The sequence below is a fragment of the Dromiciops gliroides genome, chromosome 5 (assembly GCF_019393635.1).
Source record: "Dromiciops gliroides isolate mDroGli1 chromosome 5, mDroGli1.pri, whole genome shotgun sequence".
NCBI classification, from domain to species: domain Eukaryota; kingdom Metazoa; phylum Chordata; class Mammalia; order Microbiotheria; family Microbiotheriidae; genus Dromiciops; species Dromiciops gliroides.
Genome location: NC_057865.1, coordinates 2,009,771 through 2,035,918, shown reverse-complemented (window position 1 = coordinate 2,035,918; position 26,148 = coordinate 2,009,771). Strand labels below are relative to the sequence as shown.

The 26,148-nt window shown below is 52.8% G+C and overlaps 1 protein-coding gene across 3 annotated transcripts in view; it reads right to left on the bottom strand.

Annotated features, from left to right (window-relative positions):
• The window catches only part of GLCCI1 (glucocorticoid induced 1), a 67,415-nt gene that overhangs the window by 5,191 nt on the left and 36,076 nt on the right, over positions 1 to 26,148 (bottom strand). Inside the window, exons 3-6 of one of the 3 annotated variants that reach the window (XM_043966776.1) lie at positions 23,348 to 23,434; positions 17,021 to 17,143; positions 13,774 to 13,926; positions 8,172 to 8,370 (exon numbers count right to left, since the gene is read on the bottom strand). In XM_043966776.1, the coding sequence (XP_043822711.1) occupies positions 8,172 to 8,370; positions 13,774 to 13,926; positions 17,021 to 17,143; positions 23,348 to 23,434 (562 nt within the window). The remainder of the gene's footprint in view (positions 1 to 8,171; positions 8,371 to 13,773; positions 13,927 to 17,020; positions 17,144 to 23,347; positions 23,435 to 26,148) is intronic. The other 2 variants (XM_043966777.1, XM_043966778.1) reach the window with 2 other exon arrangements.

Here is a 26,148-nt window from a genome sequence, read left to right as displayed (position 1 = left end):
AATAAAGTCAAAATTAAATAACTGGAGAAATAGTCATTGTTCATGGGTGAACAGTGCCAATAATTAAAACCACAATTCCACCTAATCTACTTCAATGCAATCCCAATTAAATTACCAAAAAAGTATTTTATTGAGCTAGAAAAAATAATAACAAAATTCATTTAGAAGAACAAAAGGTCAAGAAAATCAAAGGATTTAATGGGGGTAAAATGTAAAGAAAGGAGGTTTGGCAATACCAGAACTGTATTATAAGGTGGTGATTATCAAAGGCATCTGAGACTGGCTAAGAAACAAAAAATCTGTATCAGTGGAACAGAAGAGACATACAATATACAGGACTAAATGATAATAGTAATGTTGTGCTGGACAAATGTCAAGATGTAAGCTGTGGAATAAGAATTCAATATTGGTCAAAATTGTTGGGAAAGCTATAAAGCAGTCTAGCAGATCAATAGCCTATAACATTGACCAAGATAAGGCCAAAATGGATACATGATCTAGATCTAAAAATTGTAAAAACATGGGACACATTACCTATCACACTTGTGGATAGGAGAAGAATTTATGAACAAACAAGAGAGAGAACGCTGTGACATGTAAAATGGAAAATTTTGATTACATTAAATTAAAAAGGGTTTTTAGCTTTACAATAATTAATAACAACTAATGTACATAAATAAATAAAACCAATGTAGCCAAGATTAGAAGGAAAGAAGAAAACGGAGGGGGGGGATGTTATAGAGTTTCTCAGATCAAGGTCTCACCTCAAATCTATAGAGAACTTTGTCAATTTATAAGAATGAGTCATTTTCTAGGGGCAGCTGGGTGGTGCAGTGGATAAAGCACCAGCTCTGAATTCAGGAGGACCTGAGTTCAAATTCAGCATCAAACACTTGACACTAGCTATGTGACCTTGGGCAAGTTACTTAACCCTCACTTCCCCACCAAAAAAAGGGGGGGGGAGAATGAGTCATTTTCTAATTGATAAATGGTCAAAGAAATGACTAGAAAGTTTTTCAATGAAGAAATCAAAACTACATATAGTCATATGAAAAAATGCTCTAAATCATTTCTGATGAGAGAAATACAAACTAAAATAACTTTGCAATATCATTTTACACTTATCAGACTGCCTAAAATGATAGAAGAGGAAATGACAAATGCTGGGAGGGATGTGGAGAAACTGGCACGTGAATACACTGTTGGTGAAAGTAAACTGATCTAACCATTTTGGAGAACAATCTGGAATTATGCCCAAAGGGATATCAAACTGTGTAGACCCACTGAGCCAGTAATACCACGACTAGGTCTGTTTCCCAAGGTGATCAGAGAAAAAAGCAAAGAACCCAGATGTTCTAAAATATCGATAGCAGCTCTCTTTGTGGTGGCCAAGAACTAAAAACTGGAGGGATGCCCATCCATCAGGGAGTGACTGAACAAGTGATGGTACATGACTGTGATGCACTGTAAGGAAAGATGGGCAGGTTGATTTTAGAAAAACATGGAAAAACCTGCATGAAATAATGAAATGAGCAGAACCAAGAGAATGGTGAATGTGGCTCCAAGAACAACTGAATGATTAAGCCATTCTGGGTATTATGGATATTCAAATCAGCAACAAAAGACCTATGAATGAAGATGTGATCCACCTTCAGAGAAAGAAGAGATAAACAGAAGGATGCTTGGTGTGACTATCTATATCAATCTCTAGATCTGTGTCAAGTGGTAGCCTTCTCTAGTTTGGGGGAAGGGGGAGGGAGGGAGGAAGCGAGTTCAGAAAGATAAATGAAAAGAAGAAAAGAAAATGAGTTCTCAGCTGAGAAGGGAGAAGGGAGTGGGTGTTGTGATGAAGCTGTGGAACAACCACTGCGGTGAAGGGCAGCTAGGTGGCGCAGTGAGTAAAGTACTGGCCTTGGATTCAGGAGGACCTGAGTTCAAATCCGGCCTCAGATACTTGACACTTACTAGCTGTGTGACCCTGGGCAAGTCACTTAACCCTCATTGCCCAGCAAAACAAACCAACCAACCAACCAACCACTTGGTGAGTGCAAGATATGAAAGGATCCTCTCACTGCAGTTATGGTCCAGCTGAGATAACATAAACACATTTGTGGTAGGTCTAATCACAATTTCCTAGGTTCTTCCAATCCCACCCAACACAATACGAATAGGAGCAAAGTGGGTGGTGGGAGGAGTCCAGAAGTTTAGCAAGAAGACAAGGGAGCATAGTGTAGAGTTGGACGGCTTTACCAAGGGGAAGGGAGGTGAGGGCAGCCCCCGGGTGCTGTAAGAGGAAGAGGAAAAAAGCCCTGAAGAAAACGAGGTTGGGAAAAGTAGCTGATGCAGAGCCCATATCCACAGGGGAGGCCAGTGTGAAAGAGCTAACAGAGTGAGGGACGACTACAGCCCAGAAAGAATCATCCAGAGCCTATCAACGACCACCGACTGATGGGGGCCCGTTCTTACGTGTGCCAAGTCTTTACAAACACAAGCGACACGGAGAAGAAAGGCATCCTTGACAAAAACCCGAGATGGGGACGGGAATGCTCTCCCAACCTGCACTGGCCCAGAGACGCCCTGACGTGCACCCAGGCGGCACGGCACACCTCGTGTGGCTCTTTTTAAAAAGCCCTCATAGGGCGATGCACGGACTTCTTATCCCTACTTGGGAGTGTGGCCAAGCCTGGGAAGTCTTTCTCAGAAGAACATTTTTCAATGCTCAAAATAAAACAGAGCATCTCAAAGGGCCACCTATACTGAAACCAGCTGCCACATTCCCAGACAAAGTCATTCACCCATGACGGCACAGCAGAGCCTCCAGATAGAACCCTCCTGGGTGATTCTCTGGTCATCAGCAGTAAATGAGGCCCCACCCAGGCAGATGCATGGTTGCTAAAGATATCCACCTCTGTCCATCACAGGGCCCAGAAGAAAGAGGGATCTCCTGTGGGCAGTGAGGTCTGCAGATGACACTAGGTGGGGCAGGGGGCCGTGGGAAGCCCAAGCGGCCCAGAAGGGGTGGGGCCAAAGCCTGGATCTGCGAGCTTGATTTGTTTTTAAGCCTTTGGGAGCTGTCATAGAAGTGATTTTCTCTTTAATCTGATGGATTTGGGTTTATTTCATGAATTTAAAAACATGATTCTGACCAGGGATCCTTAGACTTCACTGGTGTGCCAAAGGGCTCTGTGACACAAAATGGTTAAAAACCTGGGGTCTTTCTGCCCTTCAGCAGGACCAGTGGAGCAACCCCCTCGTTGGCCTCTCCCCTCTCCAACATGTGTCCTCCAAGCAGCCACCAGGGCCGTTTCCCTTTCTACAGGTGGTCTCCCTTGATACCATAACCCAATGAGGAAGGCGAGGAGGAAACGAGAGGCACCTCACCCAGGATGCCCGAGGCAGGATTTGAACTCGGGACGTCCTGCCTCCAGGTCCAGTACCCTCTGCACTCTGATGCTGCACTTCCCACCCCACGGTGGCTTCCTATTGTCCTTGGGATCAAACGTCAGCTCTGTCCAGCTTTTACATTTCTATCTTTGCAGCCTGTTACACACTGTCCCCTCTCCCACACTCTCAAGTCTAGCCAGGCTGCCCCCCTCACTGTCCCTTAAAGGGAAGAAGAGCTACAAGCACCCTGACGCGGTATGTGGCATCTACCGCGGGCCGGGCACTGGGCCAAGCACTCGACAAATATCTCACAACAACCCAGGGAGGTCAATGCCATTATTATCCCCATTTTGCAACTGAGGAAACCAAGCCAGGCAGCAGTTAAGTGACTCGACACACAGCCAGTGGGCATCCGAGGCTGGCCTGAGGTGAAGTCTTGTTGATAGGACCCCTATGGAATCCTCCTGCTCTTCCTCCAGGACTGTGCGGCCTGGCCTCCCCCAGGACGCCTCCCCGAGGGCAGGGTCTGCTTCTGGCCTTTTTCTGGGCCATTTCCCAGCCCCGGCCGAGGAAGGGCTTCATCAATGCCTGCTGATTTGTCCAAGACTGAGGATGATGGGCCCTGCTCGGACCTGGCATGACCCAGAGCGGAAAGGCAAGGATGGTCAGCCAGGGAGAAAGACAGTGGGGAGCTTTTACCCTGTCACTTCTCTGTGCCCCTTCCATGTGCCTGCTGTCCAAGCACCTCAGGCCCTTCTCCCACTTTGTACAGGGCTGACTGCGGGGGGGGGGGGGGGGTGGAGACAGAATCTTCCTGTGAGGTGGAGACCCGCAGAAGGCCTGGGCTCTGGTGCAGCACTTGGCACAGTCCTTGGCACACAGTAAGGGCTTGATAAAGGCTTTAGAAATTCATTCATCCATGGGTGGAGAACCACATGTGGAGTCAAAAAGACCACACTATTACTAACAGAAATGATGCATACCAGACTCAGATGGTTTAGGGTAAAAAAAAGTCCTTTGTGGGGCAGCTAGGTGGCTCAGTAGATAATGCAGGGCCCTGGATTCAGGAGGACTTGAGTTCAAATCCTGCCTCAGACACTTGACACATACTAGCTGTGTGACCCTGGGCAAGTCACTTAACCCTCATTGCCTCACCCCCCCAAAAAAAGTCCTTTGCCATTTGAAATGGGATTCCTTTTCTTCACACACATGCGAAGGTAGAAGCTTTGTTCATTCGGCCCTGGGGAATCACGTCTTTTCATTAAATATGTGCTAAATTAGGGCTAAGAGTCGGTCTATGATCTTGCCCAGAAATTTAAATCCATAAATCGAAAGGAAAGGGCTCGTCTCCATTTTCAATCTTAATTCTCTGTAATTACAGGAGCCCCACCCACAACCCACTAGCCCTCTCGGAAATCACAGGTTTGGAAACACAGCGCCAACTGCGACGTCCCTGCTCATCCGCACAGTCGGCCGTCTTAAAGGTGCACACACCGGGCTCCAGCCACCCTGGGACACTCTCTAAGCCTTGGCACCTGAAGGGCAGGATTACATCCTTTGGCATCACTGCTTTTCCCACCTGACACCCGCCTCGCTCTTCCGGCACCGATGCTCTCTTGGCTTCCTCTCTCCAGCCGCCTTTACTGTTTCCAGGTATGGAGACTTTGAAGGTCTCCAGCCCATGGAAACAGACTCTCCAATATGCAGTGGATAGATCCGAGCTCTCCATCTAATTCCCTGCTCCTCTCCACAGCCCCTCGTCGGTCCCCTGGGGCAGCCTGCTCAGCCCTCCATGAGCCTCCTGGTCTGTGCTAGGTGTGTGTGCTTGGGCACACTCCTGCAGAGAGGCGTCCTGATTTTCTCTGACACGGGAGCTGGGCCAAGTCTGCCTACTCAGACTTTACAGCCCTGACCGATTCAGTGAGGATGTGGTACTCGGCTTCCATCTGAGGCTGTGCCACTGCAAGGTTTCCAACAGAGACCAGGCCTGGCCCGCATGGCCACTAAACCACCGCTGTGCCAGGGCCTCGGATTAATGAGTAGAGCCCCCCATTCCTCCATGTCGTGACCACCTAGAAACAACTGCACCGATGCATCGAGCGCCTCTGAATTCTCACCAGTAAATGTCGGCCTTTGACGGTTCTAACAGAACCACAAAAGGAGGTGCCCAGTTGGATGGCAGGAAGCGCAGGTGCTCCAGAGGGAACGGGACTGAGTCTGAATCCCACCTCTCCCATTCGCTGACGACCAGTCACTTGGCGTCTTGGTCTCTCTGTAAAATAACGGCATCGGACAAGGTGGCTCCGAAGGCTCCTTCCTAAACCCACGATTCTCAGAACAGCAAGTCACTCATTCCTCTAACTTCAGTTTCCCTGGTGGGCATCAATTCCAGATGAAAGGTTGGTCCCTTGCTTATTATAAAGATGACCACAAAAGCTTCTTTTCAAGTGTCTGAAAGGATTAGACATGCCCCCCATGCCAGGGAGCACACGTGGAAGGAATGGGGGTATGTGGGGGGGTGGGCATCCCAGGGAGGCTGCCTGCAGCCTAACAAGTAAAGGTGTTGGCACATGGCATCGATCTCTCGGGAGGCAGCGGTTCCCTCCTCATTGGAGAACTCCCACAAAAGGCTGCTATGCCACAAAAAGTGTTCTTGTTCAGGGCAGGGCTGGACAAGGTGGCCACCCGATCCCTTCTAAGCCTGTGATGACTGGGAAGCAAAGAAGCCGGGGACATGAATTTGTGTCCTTTGGCCAAAAGGCATGGCCAGAGGGGTGGCCAATCGCTGATGACTTGGGCACAGCTCCCTGATTTCTGTTTTCAAAAATGAGAGCCCCGTTGGTGTCCAGGAGGAATGGGGCAAACACTCGGGGGGTGTGAGCATCTTCCCCCTTCCCTCGCCTTCCATTGCCCAGAAAACAGCTTTCACGCAGCTGCTTGTGTACGCGTGTTCAGCCCCGTGCTGTGGGGGGCTCGCCCAGAGCAGACCTTCACCATGCCGAGTACTCAGAGCTGTCCTTGCCCGCACCTAAGAGATGTGTCCGAGTTGGGCGGATTGCTAAGGGTCCACACAGTGTGAGCAGGTCGGAGTGGGGCTACGCCTTCCTCCTCAGACCACCGACCTCCACAGGGAGAAGTCCTCCTAGACCCTCCAGCCTCCTCATCCTCCTCTCTTCGACAGGCAGGCTTTGGCCCAAGTCACCAGAGGAACAAACGCTGGACAATCGCCTCCAGCCCAACATGCCCTTGTCTTTAAACAGGAAGCCCCTGGGAGGAGAGGAGAGCTCTCCTTCTGCCTCTGGGGCTCGGCGCAGTCGGCTTCCACCTTTCAAGTCAGGCAGCTGGCAGACTAACGTGGAAAAACCCCAAATCACTGAGTATCGATGGACCCTGGGCAAAACCCAGGGGGAGCAGGAGCTAAACAAACCTGCTGGCTGACACTGGTCACGAGGCGGATGCCCTCCTCCCCGACCGGAGGGCCCGCAGCTACCCAGGGCATTGCCTCTGCTCTGGTTTTCCTTCTCTAGGACGGGCAATAAAAATGCCTCCACAGGGAGGAATTGTGGCATCTGACCTAATTTGAACAGAAGTTTAAAACTAGAAATGTCACAGTGAAGAGACTGGCTTACAGTAGTGCATCTTCATCATCACAAAGAAGCCCGGTCACTTCAAAAACAAAACAGAAAACGCTCCAGACTTTAAAGGTGCCTCCTACGCCATTCCCCCCCGCCCCCAGCCCTGAGCAGAAACGCTGCTGACCCTCAGTCCGGCCAGGATGCTACCCACAACGGCTCATATGGAGCCAAAGGAGCACATCTTGTCAGCCAGCAGTCCGCCAAGCAGCCCCTGAAAGAGGCCTGAGCAGACCACACGGCTTCACCGAGCAACAGCAGCGCGGCCCCTGCAAACCAGAGCCCGCAGGGGGCCTCCCAGGCCAGCCTCTCGGGCCATCTGGGAAGGAGAGAGGGCCAGCTTCAGAGCCAGAAAGACCTGGTTCAAATCCCACCTCTGATACTTCTGAGCCATGCAAGCTGGGCAGCTCCAGGCACTGTCCTGAGCCTCATCTGGAAAAGCGGGCACCGTGACAGCTGTTTCCTCAGGCTGCCGTGCGCCTCCAAGGAGACGACAGGTGCCCAGCCCTTTGAAGCCTCACGGCAATACACACCAAGTGTTCTTATGGTGAACTGCCCATGCATCTTTCAACTAGAAAGGAAGTCTCAAGAACAGGTGGCCAGGGCAGGCCGGCCGGTCAGCAAGAACTCCGTACGGGCTGACGCCGTGCCGGCGCTGGAGCCTCCTCCGGATGGCCAGCTCTGCCCCTCCCAGGGCCGCAGTGGCTAGGGTCTTGTCATCGGAGCAGGGTGACCGGGGAGGGGAGGCATCACTGCAGCTACAATGGCAGCGAAGGAGCTTCTCAACCCTTACCTGAAACCACAAAGCCGGGCCGTTCACCGGCTGTGCTCCCAGCTCCACCCAAACAACTCGGACTCACCCGTGTACTGGGAAGCACGACCAAGTGCAAGGTCACTTCAGACCATGTCAAGGGCGAGAATGGTGCCAGGGTACCCCTCCCCTGCCCCCCAGGGGTTTGACAGGCTCGACTTCATGGCCTGGCTGCTCAGCACGGGCCTTCATGGAAGATGGTTGGGAAAAGGTTATGAGGAGAGCCAGGAAACCGAGGACAGGCCCGCCAAGCTCACGGAGCCCCTCCCAGCGCCCTCCGCTCTCCCCCACGAGAAAGAAGCTGAAGCGAGGCTGCTCGTCCCAGGGCGCCGGCCCCTCCTCACCTTTGTCGCGGTCATAGAGTAAGTCTTCGGTGGAGCACGGGCTGCCATCCTGAGACACGCAGGGCGAGTGGCTGCTGCTGCAGCTGCTGCTGCGCTCTGGCACGGACGGCGTCTGCGTGTCTATGCTTCGAGTGCCACTGCTGCCGCTGCGGCACTGGGCGGGCGGCGGGGCGCGGCGGCCATCAGGAACGTCCAGGGGCTGGAACACAAACAGCGCCCAAGAGGTCACTCCCACGGCCCGCCCGCCTTTGGGCGGCGCCGTCCTGGGGGAGGCCTGCCCGAGTCCCACCTGGAGTCCCACCTGCTTGCCTCGTGCGGGCCCTAGGGGTCCCACGCCCATGACTCCAGCCCCTCTCACATCTGGGAAACTCAAGGAGCAGACAAGCAGAACACGTCCTCTCCATCACCAACACGCAGCTTGTGCTCTTGTCCGCACTTCTCCGTCGGCATGGCATTGCCAAGGCCGGGCCTGGCGCCACAGCCAACGTCTCCTGGTCAACGTCACACCCAGCATCTCGGCTTGCACTTTAAATCGGTGCTGGGTGCTCTGCTGGCATTGCCAAACACTAAAGACAGCGGAGGAATCTTGAGGAATCCTCTAGGCTGGGCCCCTTAGCGGGAATCCCCATGTGATTTCTGGCTCAGCTTAGAGAGCAGTCATTTAAAATGCTCTTTAACGAGGGGGTGCAGGGAGACAGAATCACCTCCCAGCCATCGTCCCAGATGCCGTGCTTGGTAACTGAGCTCTTGTCCCATCTGCCCGTGGCGTCTGCCCCAGGAGATGGGGAGCTCCCGAGAGCCCCACCTTCTATCCCAAGGCTGAGCACAGTGTGGGGCCCATAGCAAGCACAGGGTGACTGGCCCTGACCCTGTGATGACCCTGCTGCCAACCCAGGGGGGCAGATCCCGATAAGGAAACCTCGCTGCCACACTGATTTCTAGATCCCGTGTTCACGTTGGGAAGGTCGGCTCCCTGGAACCACCTTAATTATCCCACGTCTCCCGTGTCAATACTGCCCCTGGGGGCCAGGGGTCATTTCTCGTCCGTCCGTGTCCCTGTCACCTAGCCTGGGTCCTGGGAGGAAGCAAGCGTTCCCTCAGGGAGGGCTGACTCCAGCTCCCCCGCAACAACTCTCCTCAGTAACTCCTAGTCACTCGTCCTCTGGTCTCTCTTCTGCCCCTTCTTCCGGTGGGAGCCATCTCAAAGCTCTCAGAAATCCCCAAAGGGCAGAGGGCAGAGAGCAGAAGAGGCAAAACCCAAAGCTCTTTAGGCCCATGTTCGGACACAAGCCAAAACAAACCGCGGGGTCAGGGAAGTCAGAGGCCGGATTCCAGAGGCGCCCCTGGAACGCTGTTCCCAGAGGCCAGCGGCGTGAGCTGAGCTCCGGCGGCTGCTGAGCAGGGCCAGGCCCGCTGTGGGGGGTGGGATGGGAGACGCCGGCCCACAGCGGGCCTTTGGGAAGGACAGAACAAAATGGCTCACGGGAAGCCAATCTCGCCGAGATGTGTGAGGAGACAGAGAGGTCAGGTCCCGGGCCCTGAGGGAGCATCTCCTTGGGCACTGGCCGGCACCCTGAGTCACAGCAGAGCCGACACAGAGCTGGAAAGAGGTGAACACTCGAGAGGAGGAAGAAGCGGAAGATGCTAAAGGCCTGGGGGCTCGACTTGGCCTTTTGCCAACCAACCAATCGATCAACAGACACATATGAAGTGCCTCCCGCGTGCCTGGCACCATGCAAAGCGCCAGGGAGCCGAGAAGAAGGAACAGACAGTCCTGCCCTCGAGGAGTCTGATGTCTAACGGGGAGACAACGCACAAGCCAGCCTGTCATTGTTCTGAACGTGCGGGTGAGTGGGACCTAATGTAGAGGGGAGAGGGTCTGGGGAGGTTATGGGAGGAGGCGGGCTTTGGGGAGACTTACGGGAAGCCAGGTGGTCAGCAGGCTGAGCCCGAGGGAGAGCACCAGGCCCAGGAAACGGCCGGTGACAGAGGGACGAAGGGGACGGGAGGGGGCGAGGTGCGAGTGAGGCTGCTGTGAGGCCCTCTGGAGGCCAAACAACACCACATCCGATCCCGGAGGTCAGACCTGGTCTCTAGGAAAATCACTTTGGGGGCTGAGTGCAGGAAGGGCTGGACAGGGGAGACTGAGGCAGCCCCCGCCCCCAGCAGCTACTGTGGTCATCCAGGTGGGAGGCGATGGGGGCAAGGGCAGAGGAGAGAAGGGGGCATGTTCGAGAGAGATGCTGCAGAGGGAGAGCCCGTGGGCCTCGGCAGCAGCTTGGATACTGGGGGGGTGGCAGAGGGAGGGGCAGAGAGGGAGAGAAGAGCCCAGGGGGGCTCCTGGGAGCCTGGAGGATGTCGAGGCCCTCGACCCTGACGGGAAAGGCAGAAGGGAGGAGGGTTCAAGGGGAGATAATGACACACTGAGTTCAAGATGTCTCCTGGACATCCGGGCAGAAATGTCCGGGAGGCAGTGGAGATAGGAGACTGGAGGTCAGCAGAGAGAATGGGCGAGGAAAGATGGAGGGGAGACAGGGGGCTCAGCAGTACAGGGGGAGAAGAGAAGAGGCCCCCAGGACCTCAGGGCCTCCCGCAGGGAGAGGACCAAGAGAAGCAGTTGCGGTGGAGCGTCCCATAAACCCAGAGAGAACAGAGTATCCAGGAGGAAATGGTAACCGGCAGAGAGGTCAAGGAGAGTGAGGACTGAGAAAAGGTCACTGCGTCTGGCCACTGAGAGATGACTCGGAAGGCTGAAGACGGAAGCTTCAGTGGCAGCCTCAGTGGCCGGTCGAGCGGAAGAGAGAATGAGGGGAGAGGAGGTGGAGGCCCGACTGAAGGCGGCCGTTTGAGGAGTTTAGCTACAAGGAGCAGATGAGAAAGAGGATGATGGTGGGGATGGGAGGGTCAAGGGCAGGTTTCTTCCAGATGGGGAGACATGGGCATGTTTGTGGGCAGGAGGGAAAGAGCCCACACAGAGGGAGGGACTGAAAACGAGAGATGGAGCAGGGATGGCAGAGGGGCAGCCTGTGGGCGGAGATGGGGTGGAAGGGGATCCCTGAAGCAGCCAGGGGTTGCCTTGGTAAGGAGTAAGGCGAGGTTCCTCAGGACAGGCCAGTGTGGCACTGAACTGACCCACCACGGAGTCGAGGGGCAGAAGAGGAGACAGAGGCTAGTGCCGGGAGAGAAATGAGGGCCAAGGGATTGGAGCTCATGGTGCAGGTGACGAACGGGGCTAGGTAAGGGAGGGCCGAGGGAGGGGGAAGCCAGCCGACTGTGGTCAGAGAAGGAGACTTCAGGACTGCTGGATGTGGAGGTGGTACATCTTATGGATTCCTTACTTTCTGGCTTCCACGGCCTCCCCTCTCCGTCCCACCTCCTACTCTGGCTCCCCACGGCTCTTCCCACTCACCAATGATCTCTTCACGGCCAAAGACGACATCTCCTTCCTCAAGCCTTCATCGGAACCTTTCTAGAACTCTCTGCCACTCTGGATGCTGACTGGCTGACGCTCCCCTGGGAGTGTGCGCTCCTCCCCGGGCACCCATGACCCTGCTCTCTTCGCCTCCTTGTCCGACCGCTCCAGGGTCTCCTTTGCTAGACTCTTCCTTCTCATGCCCACCAAGCAAAGGCGCCTTTCAAGGCTGTCCTGGTCCCTCCTCTTCTCTTCCTCTTCTCCTTATGCCCGCCCCTCAATGAGCTCACCAGTTCTCCTGGGGTCAATCACCATCTCTACACAGACGACCCCTAACCCCGCGTGTCCGGAACTCCACGGATCTCACCGTGCCCCCAATACCATACTCTTCCTGCAACCTTCCCCATTTCAGCTGAGGGCACGGCCACCTTCCCAGGGGCGCTGGCGTGAAACGTCCCTTGTCTGTGCCTCGCCCTTCTCCTCCTCTACCTCTTCAGCCTCTGGCTCTCATTGTTTCTCCTCCTGGCTGCTGCACCAGCCTCCTTCCTCACTGGTCTCCCTGCATCCAACCACCCCCCATGCCACCTCCCACACGGCTGCCAGGCAGGCAGACACTCATAGAATCTAGATGTGGCCTATCTAGCGCTGGAATAAACTTTGGTGGCCAGATGGACCACCCCACCACCCCCCCCCGAGAGTCTGGGGAACACCGCACAGGGCATGTGCCAGAGGTGGCATCAGAGCCCACTCCAGAGCCAGGGCCTCTTCCCCATGTTGTGCTGAAACCAAGCCCTGAGCAGGTCATCACCCCCTCCACAGACATCTTCTGGGCTCCCAAAGTGGTCCGTGGGGCTTTTAAAGCCTTTGGCAGTTGGGCTCCCCACCTATCCTTGCTGACTAGCTGTACTGCCAAGCCCTGTACCAGGTGCTGGGAGCCCACGGCCGACATGCCCTCGGAACGCCCGTGCTCCACACGCTAATGTGGAGGGGTCGGGGGTTGGGAAAGGCCTCTGCAGAAGCAGCTGGTGCCCGGGCTGAGCTCTGGAAGAGTGGAGGGATTCTAAGTACCGCCTGTGCCAGGCACTGTGCTGAGCATGTCACAAATGGGACCTCCCCTCGAGGGAGGGGCTGGGACAGCTCCCGTTTCAGAGGAGGAAGCTGCGGCAGACAGAGGTCCTACAGCTAGTTCTGTCCTGGGCGAGACTGAACCCGGGGCTTCCTGACTGCGAGTCAGGAGCCGGAGTGCTGTGTGTAAAGCCAGCCAGAAGGCCGGCGCCCAGAGTCAGACACAGCAAGGCCAGAGATAGGTGATGAAGGGCCGTCTGCGTGTGGTGCCGAGGGAGCAGGGAGCTGGGGAGGTGACCGGGCAGGGCAGTGACACGGTCAGCACCACACTCGTCCCTGAGGCTGTGTGCCCAGCGAGGAAGCTGCTGTAAGCACACAGGCAGGAGGCGCAGGGCCTCGACTACACACAGGCCGTGGCCAGAGGAGTGGAGAACGAGGAGGGTCGGAAGGGAGCCTGTCAAGGTCACTCTGACCCGAGACTCCTGTGGCAGAGCCTGTCAATCAAGTGTCTGTCCATGAACATGTCACAACAGCCAGCTCGCTTCTAGGGGCTCTTTCAATCCGTTCCACTCCCCAAGGCAGCCCCGCTGATCTCTCTCCCTAAGACAACAGGGACACCCCTGGGAGTCCAGCGCCAGCCCGCGAGAGGCACCCAGGAGCCCCTGAGGTGAGAAGGGAAGGATCTGCATTCCGATGCCACCCTGGCGCCCCATCTGGCACGGGGGCTGTGGTAGTCACTGCTCTAAGTTAAAAGCGTGATAGAGGTCGGGTCTAATGGTCAGCCTGAACAGTCTCCAGAGATAGCAGAAGGACTTTCCAGGCTCCGAGCTCAGGAGACGCGCTTCAGAGCGCACTACCTCAAAGGAGGCGGCTCACGACTGAGACGAGAGGGGGCTGCCTGTCACAGAGACCTTTCCCTGGGCCTAAAGCTCCCAGCTTTCTAGATCAAAGGGAACCGGGAGCAGGCCGGCAAGCTCAGGGCTCAGCGTGGGCACGCACAGACTTCATCTTTAGGAGAGGAGTGACTGGGGAAACACCCCTAAGCCATTCCAAACCTCCGCAGATTCTTCCCTTCTATCGCAGCCCCAACCTCCTAGGACAAACAGCAGAGTCAAGCCCACTTACCTTGCCTCCTTCCTCCTTGCCGCTGTTTTCTTTAATGAACACCTTTTCTAGTTCTGGGCTGATTCCTTCGACACTGCAGGGTACCCGGGAGACGGCTGACTTTGGCGCTGAGATATTGGACAGAGGCATAGACACAGATCTTGAGCCAACAGCCTAAAAAGACAACCGAGATTGGCCGTCGAGTTATTGATGAAAATCTAAACCACCATAAAGAAGAGCAGGACTGAAACTCAACGGTGCCAGTCATTTCATCACCGGGTTCGCCTCATCTCCAAAGTTCTGGCCTCTCCTGTGCCCCGTCTGCTGCAGGAAAGGCCCCTGAGCTTGAGCGGTCAGAAGAGAGGACACTGACTGTACACCCTGAAGTTTCCGTCACATGAAGCTTCTCTCAGGGGCCCTGCCCTTGAGGGATGTTAGTGAAGCTACCAGCCAACAAGCTCAGCGTGGGGGACAGCAGAGAACTGGTGGAGAAGGAGGGCCCCTGTGAGGGGAGACTGAAGGACAAGCAGCCCTTAGCAAGGTGGAGAGCAGCGTGGGGGCTCCCTGAAGCGCCTGCGCAGTGTATAAAGAGGAGGACAAAGCTTTAGGCCCAGGGACTGCCGCCCCAGTGGGGCCGAGAGAGAGAGAGAGAGAGAGAGAGAGAGAGAGAGAGAGAGAGAGAGAGAGAGAGAGAGAGAGCGAGAGCGCAAGCGAGCAGACTGCGCCTCAGCACGTCCTACGGTAGGCCAGTGAGCAGCAGTGCCAAGCCTGTTGAGGTCCCAGGCTCGGCGTCATGTTTGGTCAAGGGGACCAGGTTCTGGGCCTTCAAAGGCTGGCAGTTTGGGAGAGGGGAGACACACGCACAAGGGGTGGGAGAAACAAAGCTCAGAGGCAAGAGTTCAGAGAAGGGAGGTCACAGCTGATCCATACTAGGCCTGGAGGCAGGATGGATGGAAGAGTCCTTCCAGGATTCAGATTGCCACCCCTTTGTCCTTACAGAACATATGGGATTCTCCCGTGGAGGGTCCCTCCCTGTTGATTATTAACTGGGTGGGTGAAGGGCATCTGAGTCTAAGGAAAGTTCGTCTTAGAAAGTCCTCCCATCCTAGGGAAGAGGGCCACCATCACTGTCCCTACCTTTCACCCTGAGGACCAGGGGCCCATGCCATAGCTGCCCTTGCCCGAGCATGGCAACTCTTTCCTCAGGACAGTCCTAAGACTGGGGCTCCAAAGAGGAGGGGAGGAAACAGAGGCTCAGAAGGCAAGCGAGTGACAAGGCCTCAACGGGAACCAAACGCCCCACCCCCAGCTCCACAGCTCTTTCTACTGAACAGATACCTTTCTTTTTAAAAAATATTTTCCCCCAAATGACAGGTAAAAATAACTTTTAACATTTTTTAAAGTGTTGAGTTCCAAATTCTATCCTTTCCTCCCTCCTCTCCCCTGATATAGGGTCTACATGTGCAAGCCCATAAAATATATTTCCATGTTAGTCACTGTGTGGAAGAAAACTTAGGTAAGTAGGGAGGGAGGGAGGGAGGGAGGGAAGAAACTCTGATCTACATTCATACACCCCTGATCAGCTCTTTCTCTGGAGACAGCATTGTTCTGCATGAGTTCTTTGAGGCTGTCTTAGATCACTGTATTGCTGAGAACAACTAATTCATTTACAAATAAATAGCTAATCGTTCACAATTCATCATCTTAACAGTATTGTTGTTACTGTGTACAATGTTGTCCTGGTTCAGCTCACTTCACTCAGCATCAGTTCATGGAAGTTTTTCCCAGGCCTTTTGGAAATCCTCCTGCTCATCATTTCTTACAGAACAATAGTATTCTATCACATTCATAAACCACACCTTGTTCAGCCATTCCCCCCAGTTGATGGGCATTCCTTTGATTTCCACTCCTTTGCCACCACAAAAAGAGCAGCTAAAAATATTTTTGTACATTTGGGTCCTTTTCCCTTTTTTACAATCTCTTTGGGGAAAAGACCTAACAGTGGTATAGCTGGGTCAAAAGGTAGGCACAGCTTTATAGCCTTTGGGGCATAGTTCCAAATTGCTCTCCAGAATGGCTGGATCAGTTCACAACTCCACCAACAACGCATTAGTGTCCCAGTTTTCCTACATCCCCTCCAAAATTTCTCATTTTCCTTTTTTGTCATATTAGTCAATCTGAGAGGTGTGAGGTGATACCTCAGAGTTGTATTTCTCTAATTCACAGTGATTTAGAGCATTTTTATATGACTACCAATAGCTTTGATTCCTTTATCTGAGAACTGCCTGCTCATATCCTTTGACCATTTATCAATTGGGGAATGACTTGGATTCTTATAAATTGGAATCAGTACTTTTTATTTTTGAGAAATGAGGCTGTTATCAGAGATACTTGCTGTAAACATTGCTCCCCAGCTTTCTGCTTTCCTTCTAATCTTGGTTGCATTTTGTGCAAACCCTTTTAAATTTAACACAATCAAAAGTATCCATTTTACATTTTATAATGCTCTCCTATCTCTTGCTTGGCCCTAAATTCTTCCCTTCTCCATAGATTAGACAAGCAAACTATTCCATGCTCCTCTAATTCGCTTATGCTATCACCCTTTATGTCTAAATCGTGCATCCATTTGGACTCGATCTTGGTAAATGGTGTGAGATGTGAGTTGCTGCCACGTAGAGATGGATACTTTTCTAAGAAAATCTTTAAAAGCTTTTCATGAAGAATCAAGGATGATTCAAAAGTAATAGCATTTCCCAATTTATTTTGAAAATTTGAAAGTAATATTATGAATCCCTCTCATTTATTATTTCCACACTTCCATGTTGGTAAAGCACTGTACACATCTTAGCTCGTCTGATCTGATCTTCCCAACAATCCTGGGAGCCTGGTGCTACCACCCCCATCCTCCAAGGTGAGGTGCCCCGCCCAGGGTCCCATGGTTAGTTGGAGCCTGAGGCCAGACTTGAACTCCAGTCTTCCTGAGTCCAGGCCCAGGGCTCTGGGTACTGTGACAACCCCTCGTGGCTTAAGAAAATAGGCTTAAAACCTAGGAAGAGTCCGTCATTTGGCAGCCCGAGCCTTTTCACAGGCCGCACGGACTCCATCAGATCTCCACCTGTGGGGATCCTGTCCTCAACCTGAGCAGCTCTCCCATGACCAGAATGCCGGGGTCACCAGGCCCCTCCACCCCAATAACACCCCACTGGCATGTGCCCCTCGCACACGCCTGGCCCCACGTGCCTCTCGCACACGCCTGGCCCTGGCTCACCTGAGTCTGGCTGCCGGCTGCAGGGTTGCCGTGCGGAGGGGAGTGGCGGTCCTTCTCTCGGCGGCTGTGCCGGCTGCCGCTCTGCTTGCCACGCTGGAGCTGCTGCCTCAGTTTGGTGATCTGCTGGAGAAGAGAGACCACGAGGAGACACGGGTGAACAGCGGGCTCTGCTGGAAGCATGTGGAAGCCGAGGCCGTTCGCTAACCATGGCCAGGCAAGCACTGCACTCCCCACCGCCGTGGCCGCCAGCATCCAAACGTGTACCGGGCAGAGTGGCCCCCTCCTCTGCAGGTGGCTCCCCAAAGTAACACAAGCACCTCGCGAATAGCCAAGCCTCGGGCTCTCCTTCCAACTGGACAAGCTCTGCCCAGGGCACGACTGGTCATTTCCCAGTCATTTCTCTCAAGGCTCATGTCCAAACAGCGGCCCTTTCAATTCTGTCTCTGGAGAAACCACCAGGTCCAGGATTCGAATCTCAGCTCAGTGTGGCCATGGGAAACCAAGCCTCACTTTCCTCATCTGTAAAACTCGCCAAGCTGCTGGGAGATGCAAATGGGCACTTACCTGGAGTCTCTGGCAAACTCCCCGCAGTCATTCCAGGTCAATGTGTCACAGAACAGCTCAGCCGCACGACGGAGATACCAACTGTCCCATCCCCACCGCTCCTGCCACACCTGGCATTGCCCATCTTGTGACAGTCCTCGGCACCCCACCCCACGAAGGCCCCAGAGATACCCCTGCACTCCTGCAGTGTCCAGAGCACCGGAGCCGAGCTCTCCTCTGCCCCACAGTCCCTAGGAGGAGCTCCGTCAGCACTGCTCCCAAACAGGATTGCAGGCCTGACAAGAAAGTGCCAAAAATGAAGGGTGTGGACCCAAACCACGCCCCGAGGGTGGGTGCTTCCCAGATAGAGGCCTCCCCAGGAAGAGGAGCCTCGGTACTCGACTCACAGTCTCACGGGTGCTCTGCTTCCCATTCCCATCGACATCTTACCCTGGTTCTGCTGCCCTGCAGAGCTTGGGCTGCCAGCATCTGATGCCTCTGCTCTCCATGGGGCATCCCTCCCCACACAACTCCCAACTAGGATAACATTAATGCCTGGCAGTGTCTTCAGAGGGTGAAGGGATACCCAACCAATCAACATCATTAGCCAACTTTGTAAAGTACCTGCTGCATGCCAGGCACGGGGTTACATGTCGAGCAGACCACAATGTGGCCACATGGCATCTCCCTGTCAACAAACATCCCCAGAAGCTGCTGCTGAACACGAGAAAATGAAGGTCACCAGAAATCACACGTCATGGGCACTTGGCTATTTGGATGAAAGCCCCGATTTTGCCAACAGGCCACAGCTCATGTATCTGCTGGGTTTTGTTTCTCTAAGTGTGCAGATCTATGGATTCTGTGAGGAGTTTAGGAAAATGTCCTGGGGAAGAGCTCATCTCACCCACAAGCAGCTTCTTTAATAAAAACAATGATGGGGGCAGCTGGGGGGGCGCAGTGGATAAAGCACCAGCTCTAGATTCAGGAGGACCTGTGTTCAAATTGAGCCTCAGACACTTAACACTTAACTAGCTGTGTGACCCTGAGCAAGTCACTTAACCCTCATTGCTCCACAAAAACAAAACAAAACAAACAAAAAAAAAAACAATGCTTCTGGAGGGAGGGGGGAATGGCTAACCAGTCAGAGAAGGCACCAAATGTGAAGCTAACTGCATTATTCAAGGCAAACCAATGTCGCAAAAATGCCGGTGCCAAAAGAATCGCCAAACGCCATCAGTGTGTTTCATTCTGGAACAGTTTGCTGGCTCTCATTAAGCACCTACTATGTGCCAGGCACTGGGCTAAGCATTGGGAATAGAGAGACAAAGGAAGGCAGAAGCTGGTCTCTACCCTCCAGGAACCCACAGTCCAACAGAAGAGACAACATGCCAACAACCATATAGGAAAGCCAGTTCTCAAGAGGATAAACTGGGGGGTCTTAGAGGGAGGGGCTTCAAAGCAGAAACTTCCCGATTCTTCATGGTCACAACCATCTTTTCTACCCCCAAAGGCTGGCTGCTCGCCTTGCAGCACAGCACCCACAGGAGCTGCTGAATCAAGATGAACTGCACATTTCTCTTTACCAAAAAGTCAAGCGTTCCAGATTTGCAGACCTTCCCTTTTATGACAAGTGGACTATTTAGCAGATGTTTCTGGAAAAACAAGCCCACTTCATCTTTCCTTTGAGGCAGTGGTAGTGTTTTAACAACCAGAAACTCAGACAAACTCAGAGAGGGATCTGGAAAAATCCCTTTGCTGCTCCAGCCCAGTGGAGAGAGCTGCTGAAGTCTCCCCTAACCCTTTCAGAAGACTCCTCTGGGGACCCTGGGCTGTTGGACACCAAAGCCCGCTTCCTCTAGTCATCTGTGGAAATGCCGCTCATTTCTCTGACGGGACTTCTCCACTCCCGCTAAGTTTACCTTGCCCTCTCCTGGCAACAACCCGGTGAGGAGGGTGCCGGGCTGCTGGTATTATCTAGCATATCATCTATCTACCATTCTACAGAGAATTTAAATCACTGGGCTCTTTCCTGCGTCTACAGCTAATGTTCTTCCTCCTGCTCCCATGCTCATCATGGCTGTTTTTTAAAAATCTCAGTTGTCAGGGGCCGCTAGGTGGCGCAGTGGATAAAGCAGCAACCCTGGATTCAAGAAGACCTGAGTTCAAATGTGACCTCAGACACTTGATACGTACTAGCTGTGTGACCCTGGGAAAGTCACTTAACCCTCATTGCCCTACAAAAAAAAATCTCAAATGTCAAAAATTTTTAGTGGTAACAAAGTCTACACCTAGGAATAATCCCATAATATCTATAAATCACTCAAGGAAATCCCCACTTCCAGACCTTTCAAGTACAGCCCTAAGCCAAGACTGTGAAGCCCATCAAGGCTGAGTGTCCCATTTTACAGAGTCCAAAGGATCCGCAATCTAAGGCCAGAAAGGAGTTTACTACTAAGCCTGTCAGAAGACTATGCCAAGGCCAAAAGCCAAGCGCTGGCGGCCTGTCGGCTTGGGCACCACTCGCAAGCAGTGCTAGTAAACACCAGCTTCCATGCTTTGGGATGTCCTGAATGTTAGTGTTCCTTTATCGCGTTTGCACACACCTGCACGCACATGCACGCACACGCACGCACACACATGCACACACATGTGCACACACACAGGATGTCCTGAATGTTAGTATTCCTTTATCGCGTTTGCACACACCTGCACACACATGCACGCACGCACACACACACACACAGAACATAGTGGCCCAGAAGTGAACGGCCCTTTACTTCCAGGGAGCTAAGCCTTGACATGCACCGATCTGACATTGCAGCCACTAACCAGGTGGCTGCAGGAGCCCCCTCTGCTAGCTGTGGCCCTGATGCCCACCACACGTGCCCATTCTTCACGTCAGGATCTGTGCCGAGGAAAGTGAAGCCCAGAGATCACAGATTGTCCTGTGCTTTCCCTCCCTGGCTAACTCCTGGTCCTCTCCCCCATCACGGAGTTCTTAACAAAGGTTTCAGTGCCAGGAATGTCTCTATTCTCCCCTTGTCAAGGATGGGGATTCTGCTGGTCTTTTACGAAGCTACAGAAACATCCTTATGATCCCTGTAAAAATCGCAGGGCTTGGCCCCATCGATGCAGAATGAGGAGCGGGCTATGACCTGGCCCCATCTTTGTCCAACATGAGGTCTAGGACACTCCAAAGGTGCTGTACTTTCTGGTCACTTCCAGAACTGTACTGTTGACTCTGTTTCTGCATCCCCTTATTTCTCAGTATGCTTCAGTTCATATTCAGACACCATCAGTTTTCTCTCTGGGAATTGGATAACCTTTTCATCCTAAGTCCTTTAGAGCTGCCTTAGATCTCTGTATTGCTGAGATGAACTAAATCATTCACAGTTGATCACCATACAAAATTGCCGTTACGATATACAACGTTCTCCTAGTTCTGCTCATCTCACTTTGCATCAGCTCGTGTAAGTCTTTCCAGATTTTTCTTAGAGCATCCTGCTCATCATTTCTTATGGCATAATAGTATTCCTTCATAATCACATACCATAATTTGTTCCGTCATTCCGCAATTGATGGGCATCCCCTTAATTTCCAATTCTTTGACACCAAAAAAGAGCTGCTATAAATATTTTTATACATATAGGTCCTTTTCCTTTTCTTGTTTTTTTTGTTTGTTTTTTATCTCTTTTTAGATGCAAGCCTAGTCGTGGTATTGCTAGGTCAAAGAGTATACAGGGGTTTTTAGCCCTTTGGGCTCAGTTCCAAACTGCTCTCCAGAATGGCTAGAATCAGTTCACAACTCTACCAACAGTGCATTAATGTCTCCGTTTCTCCTCATCCCCTCTATCTGTCATTTTCCAATGGAGCCTCTCAAGTCACTCTCTTGGTGGGAGCTGTCAGTGCACCTGTGCACCATGAAAACGTGACAAGGGGACCGAAGTCACGAGACTGACAAGGGACCCATGCAATGTGGCTCAAGCCCAGGCAGGCCACTTACCCTGCTATGGGGCCAGGGGAAGCAGGGGCCCTGGGCACATACAAGCACTGATGATGAATCTGCTAAGGAGATACAGGAAAGGCTAGAAAGAGCAGTGTCCCAAAAACCCAGAAAGGAAGGGGGAGGATCAATAGTGTCAGCTCTATTGAGGTCAAGAAGGAAAGGCCAATGGACTTGCAAGTGATCCTTGGTGACCAGGTGAGATTGCAAGGGGCTGAGAGGTGAGTGGGACAGAGTAGAGACAGCTTCTTCAAAGAGTTTGTCAATTTATGGCGTGTTGGCTTGTTCTTACAGACACACCAGGCCCCAGGGAAAGCTGCAAGAACAAGGAGAGGGTGGGAATTAGGCAGAAGGGCCATCACCCAGACCACCTCCTGAAGAGCTGGGAGTGGGCAGGGCCAAGGGGACAGGCTCAATGGGTCAGAGCATCCTCTGAGCCTGCGCCCAAAGGGAAGGCCATGGGGTCAAGGAGATTTCGAATGTGGAACTGAGAAAGAGAGGGGGTTCTCAACCAACAGCCTCCATTTGGGGGATGACATTCTCCAAGACAAAAAGAGGAGGTTTGGACAGAAGGGTAAAAGGACTGAGGCCACAGTGAGGAGGAAGTGAAAGGAGAGGCCCAAGGGGAAGGGTGGGGCATCCTGGCTGGATTCCAACCCAGGGCCTCCTGGGTGCAGGTGGGCCTCACCCCTGAGATATCAGGGGCCAGATCTGAATAACAATCACAAGGAGCACATCTTTTGGTCCTCAGAACAACCCTGTAAAGTGCATGTTGTTGTTATGATCACCCCCACTTTACAGGTGAGGAAACCAAGACAGAGGCTAAGTGACTCGCCCAGGATCACACAGCTCACAAGTGTCTGGGGCTGACTCCAGGCGAGAGCCCTTTTATACACTATGCCGCCAGATGCCTCTTTTAAACACAGGTTTTCCCAAGGTCACCCCCGTATCTACTTCAACATGCTGCCTTCAAGAGCGAGATGAGTCCTGGAGGGACACAACAAAGCCTCACAGCTTCCTACAGGAGCTGTAGCGAGTCACACAGAACAGATGCCCCACTAGCTGCGGGGACTGTGCCCTGGACCTCCCTCGTGCCCTGGTGCCCTGAGCCTGCCAGCGCCTCAAGCAAGCGCCCAAACTCCAAGAAAAAGTCACCCACTGCTCTGCACATCACGAGAGAGGGAGAAGAGAGAGCTGCCCCCCCCGGGGCAGGGGGGGAGGACACCAGGAGGCCCGGGAGTCCCTCCGTCCAGTCGGGGGCTCCCCCATAAGTGCTCAGGACAAAGGGCTCCACCAGCACAAGGCCCTGCGAGCGGAAGGCTGTGGGGAAGGGATCACTGTCTACCCAAGGGCCAAGCCCAGCGATGGGTGACTCCCGGTGCCCAGGCAGCAGAGGATCCTGGGATTCCAAGCCACAAGCAGCCCAAGTGATATCTCAGCCAATGGGATCACTCAGTGGATGGGAGAACTGAGGGAGGCTCCCAGAGCTTAACTGTCCAAAGCCTTTGGTGGGAACTCTGCCAAGTGGGAAACATGAAAATAAATCTGAGGGGAAGATGAAAGAATGCCAAGATAAGATAAAAGTGCTGAAATCTCTTTGGCCAGCAGCAGGTATGGCCTGGAACCTTTGAGGCGAAATCGCTCTAGAAAGGGGAAGCTTCATGCTACCTTGTCGTGATCACATCTCAACACCCAGCAGAGGACGCTACGGCTGAGGACACTCTGGTTCCTCTCTGCTATCCCCCAGCCCACCGTGAGGACAATCTGCACACCGGGCTTACCTCCTTCAGCTGATCCGAGCTGCCCCACGATGCCGACCGCTGATGGGATCTCTTCTCTGGCCCGTCTTCGGCCCAACAGCTGGGGGTCTAATGAAAGAAAAATACGTGGTCCATTTTGGCTGCCAATCGCCATGAACGCTGAGCATTATTACAAACCCCCAGAGATGGCCCCTGACACAAGGCTGAGCCATCCCAGCAGAGCCTGAATTAGAGCTTCGAATCCTGTGAGTGAAAATGGAAAAAACAAACTATGGCAAAGAGAGAAGGTCTGTCAGCAGTTCTATAACCAGCCTGTCACTCCAGCAACGTCAGCCCGGCCACTCCCCGTCACAGAAACAGATACGGAACGACATGAAAGAAAACTAAAGGTGAGAGAAGAGCTGGACTAATTCCAGTAAGTGCACAGGAGGTCTGTGATGGACACGGCCACTCTGCAGACAGAAAATGCCAAGCCTGCGGGCATCAGCAGCATCCCTGACCCAACTGACTGAAAAGCATAGAGACCGTGTGGTTTTACTGCGCTGGACTTTAAAGAAAAGCACTTGATTTGGCAGTGGGAAACACTTCCTGAAGTTCTGTGCCCCACACAGCAATCACTGTAATGCGATTTCCGTGACCCTCCAATTATGAATACCAGGCGGGGGGGGGTCCCCCACAAGGATGCCTAAGAGAGGAGGGCCCTGTTTGCCAGTGTCACGGCAAAGCTTCCTTTGCTGGGGAGCATCGTGGGCTTGCCATTTCCTTCTCCGGCTCATTTTACAGAAGAGGAACTGGGGTAAACGGGGTGAAGTGACTGGCCCAGGGTCACACAGCTAATAAGGGTCAGAGTCCAGACTAGAACTCAGGAAGAGGAGCCTTCTTGACTCCAAGCCTGGCGCTCTGCGCACCATGGCGCCCCCTAGTGGCCAGTAGGTATGGTGCTGGGCTTGAAGACAAGGTGACTCGAGTTTGAATCTTGCCCTAGGGAACAACAGTACCCACCTCACCGGGTCGTTGTGAGGATCCAACGAAAGCTCTATAAAACACACACTCCTGTTGTGAAGTGAGATCCCGGAGCCCTCAAGAGCGGGGCCTGGGTCTGCACTTAGGATACATCAGGCTCACCAGGACGTGCACACCAGACAGACACCACCAGAGGACGAGGCTGGGGGGTTTCTAGAAAATGATATGAGTCTTTTAATGACTGTCTTTCAAACAAAGCCAACCTTCTTTGGGGACGTTTTGTGGCTGCACATCACTGAAGGAGACAGGAGACAACAAGAGGAAGAATTGTGCAGGAGAAGCCCCTGACCCTAACGGCCCCTCCAGCTTTGTGCCACCTGCCAATCTTACTCCTGCGTTTGTCTACATCTCTGCCTACATCTTTGTTTACTTAGTTGCCTCTCCCACTATCCCTCCCACTCCCACTGAGGCAGCTAGGGGTCAGAGAGGTAGCCCAGAGCGCTGGCCTCAAGTCAAAATTCAGCCTCAGAAACTTCCTAGCTGTGTGACCCTGGACAAGGCTCTTCACCGCCGTCTGCCTCAGTTTGCTCAACCGTAAAATGGGTTGTTGTGAGGATCAAAGAAAACAAGGTCATATTTGTCCAGCACTTAGCAGGTACCCCCAACCCTGACCCCCCACTAGCAAATGAAAGAACCAATTCCTCAATACGCAGCTGCACGGCCCACAGTGGCCACATCCACAGATGTCTGTCTCTTCACCTTTTAATCTCACCACCTCTGTCGGGAGGGGAGGGGCCTGTCTCACCCTCATCCTCTTGTTCGTCCTCACGGTGGATGCTTGAATCCATGAGGGTTCAAACGGCCTTGTACGCTGTGTTTCTCTATGGTTCTGCTGTTGCCGTACGGCTGGTCCACTTGGTTCTCAGTTCACTCTGCAGGAGTTTGATACAGGCCTTCGTAGCATCTCTTGGCACTGTCCCCTTCACATCCTGCTGCCTTCATGTACCGCGACTTGCTGAACCACTCCCCAAGAGGATGACGCAGACAACCCCAAAAAGAGGGCCTTTGGCTCTCCCTGATTTCTCTGGGGTACAGGCCTGGCACTGTACCACTGGGTCCCTAACTGAGGGAAGAGCCCTCAAGTGCTTTCACTCCCAGTTCTCAGCCGGACCCTCCGGGATCCGTCACTTTCCTTTTCTGCCGCCCTTCCCAGTGTGACAGGTGAGAAGGGCAACCCCCACCCTGCTCTGATGTGCTTCTCTCTAAGCAATAATGGTTTAGAGCATTTTTTCAGGTAATTGTTGACAACTTGGATGTCTTCCTTTGACCAATTACGTATCAGGAAATGACTCATAATCTTACAGATATGAGCCAGGGATTTCTGTCTCTGGGACATGAGAAGAGCCTTTCAGTTCAGGTCTTTTCATCACAAATATCTGAAAGTATTCTTTTTCATTAAAGTCCCATTTTTTCTGCTGAAAGATAATGCTGAGTTTTGCTGGGTAGGTGATTCTTGGTTGTAATCCCATTTCCTTTGCCCTTTGGAATATCCTATTCCATGCCCTCCAGTCCTTTAATGTAGAAGCTGCTAGATCTTGTGCTATCCTGACTGGGGCTCCACAGTACTTGAATTCTTTCTTTTTGGCAGCTTGCAATATTTTCTCTTTGACCTGAGAGCTCTGGAATTTGGCTATAATATTCCTAGGAGTTTTCCTTTTGGGATCTCTTTCTGGAGGTGATTGGTGGATTCTTTAAATTTCTATTTTAGCTGCTTCTTCTAGAATTTCAGGGCAATTTTCCCTGAGAATATCTTGGAAGATGATGTCTAAGCTCTTTCCTTGATCATGGTTTTCAGGTAG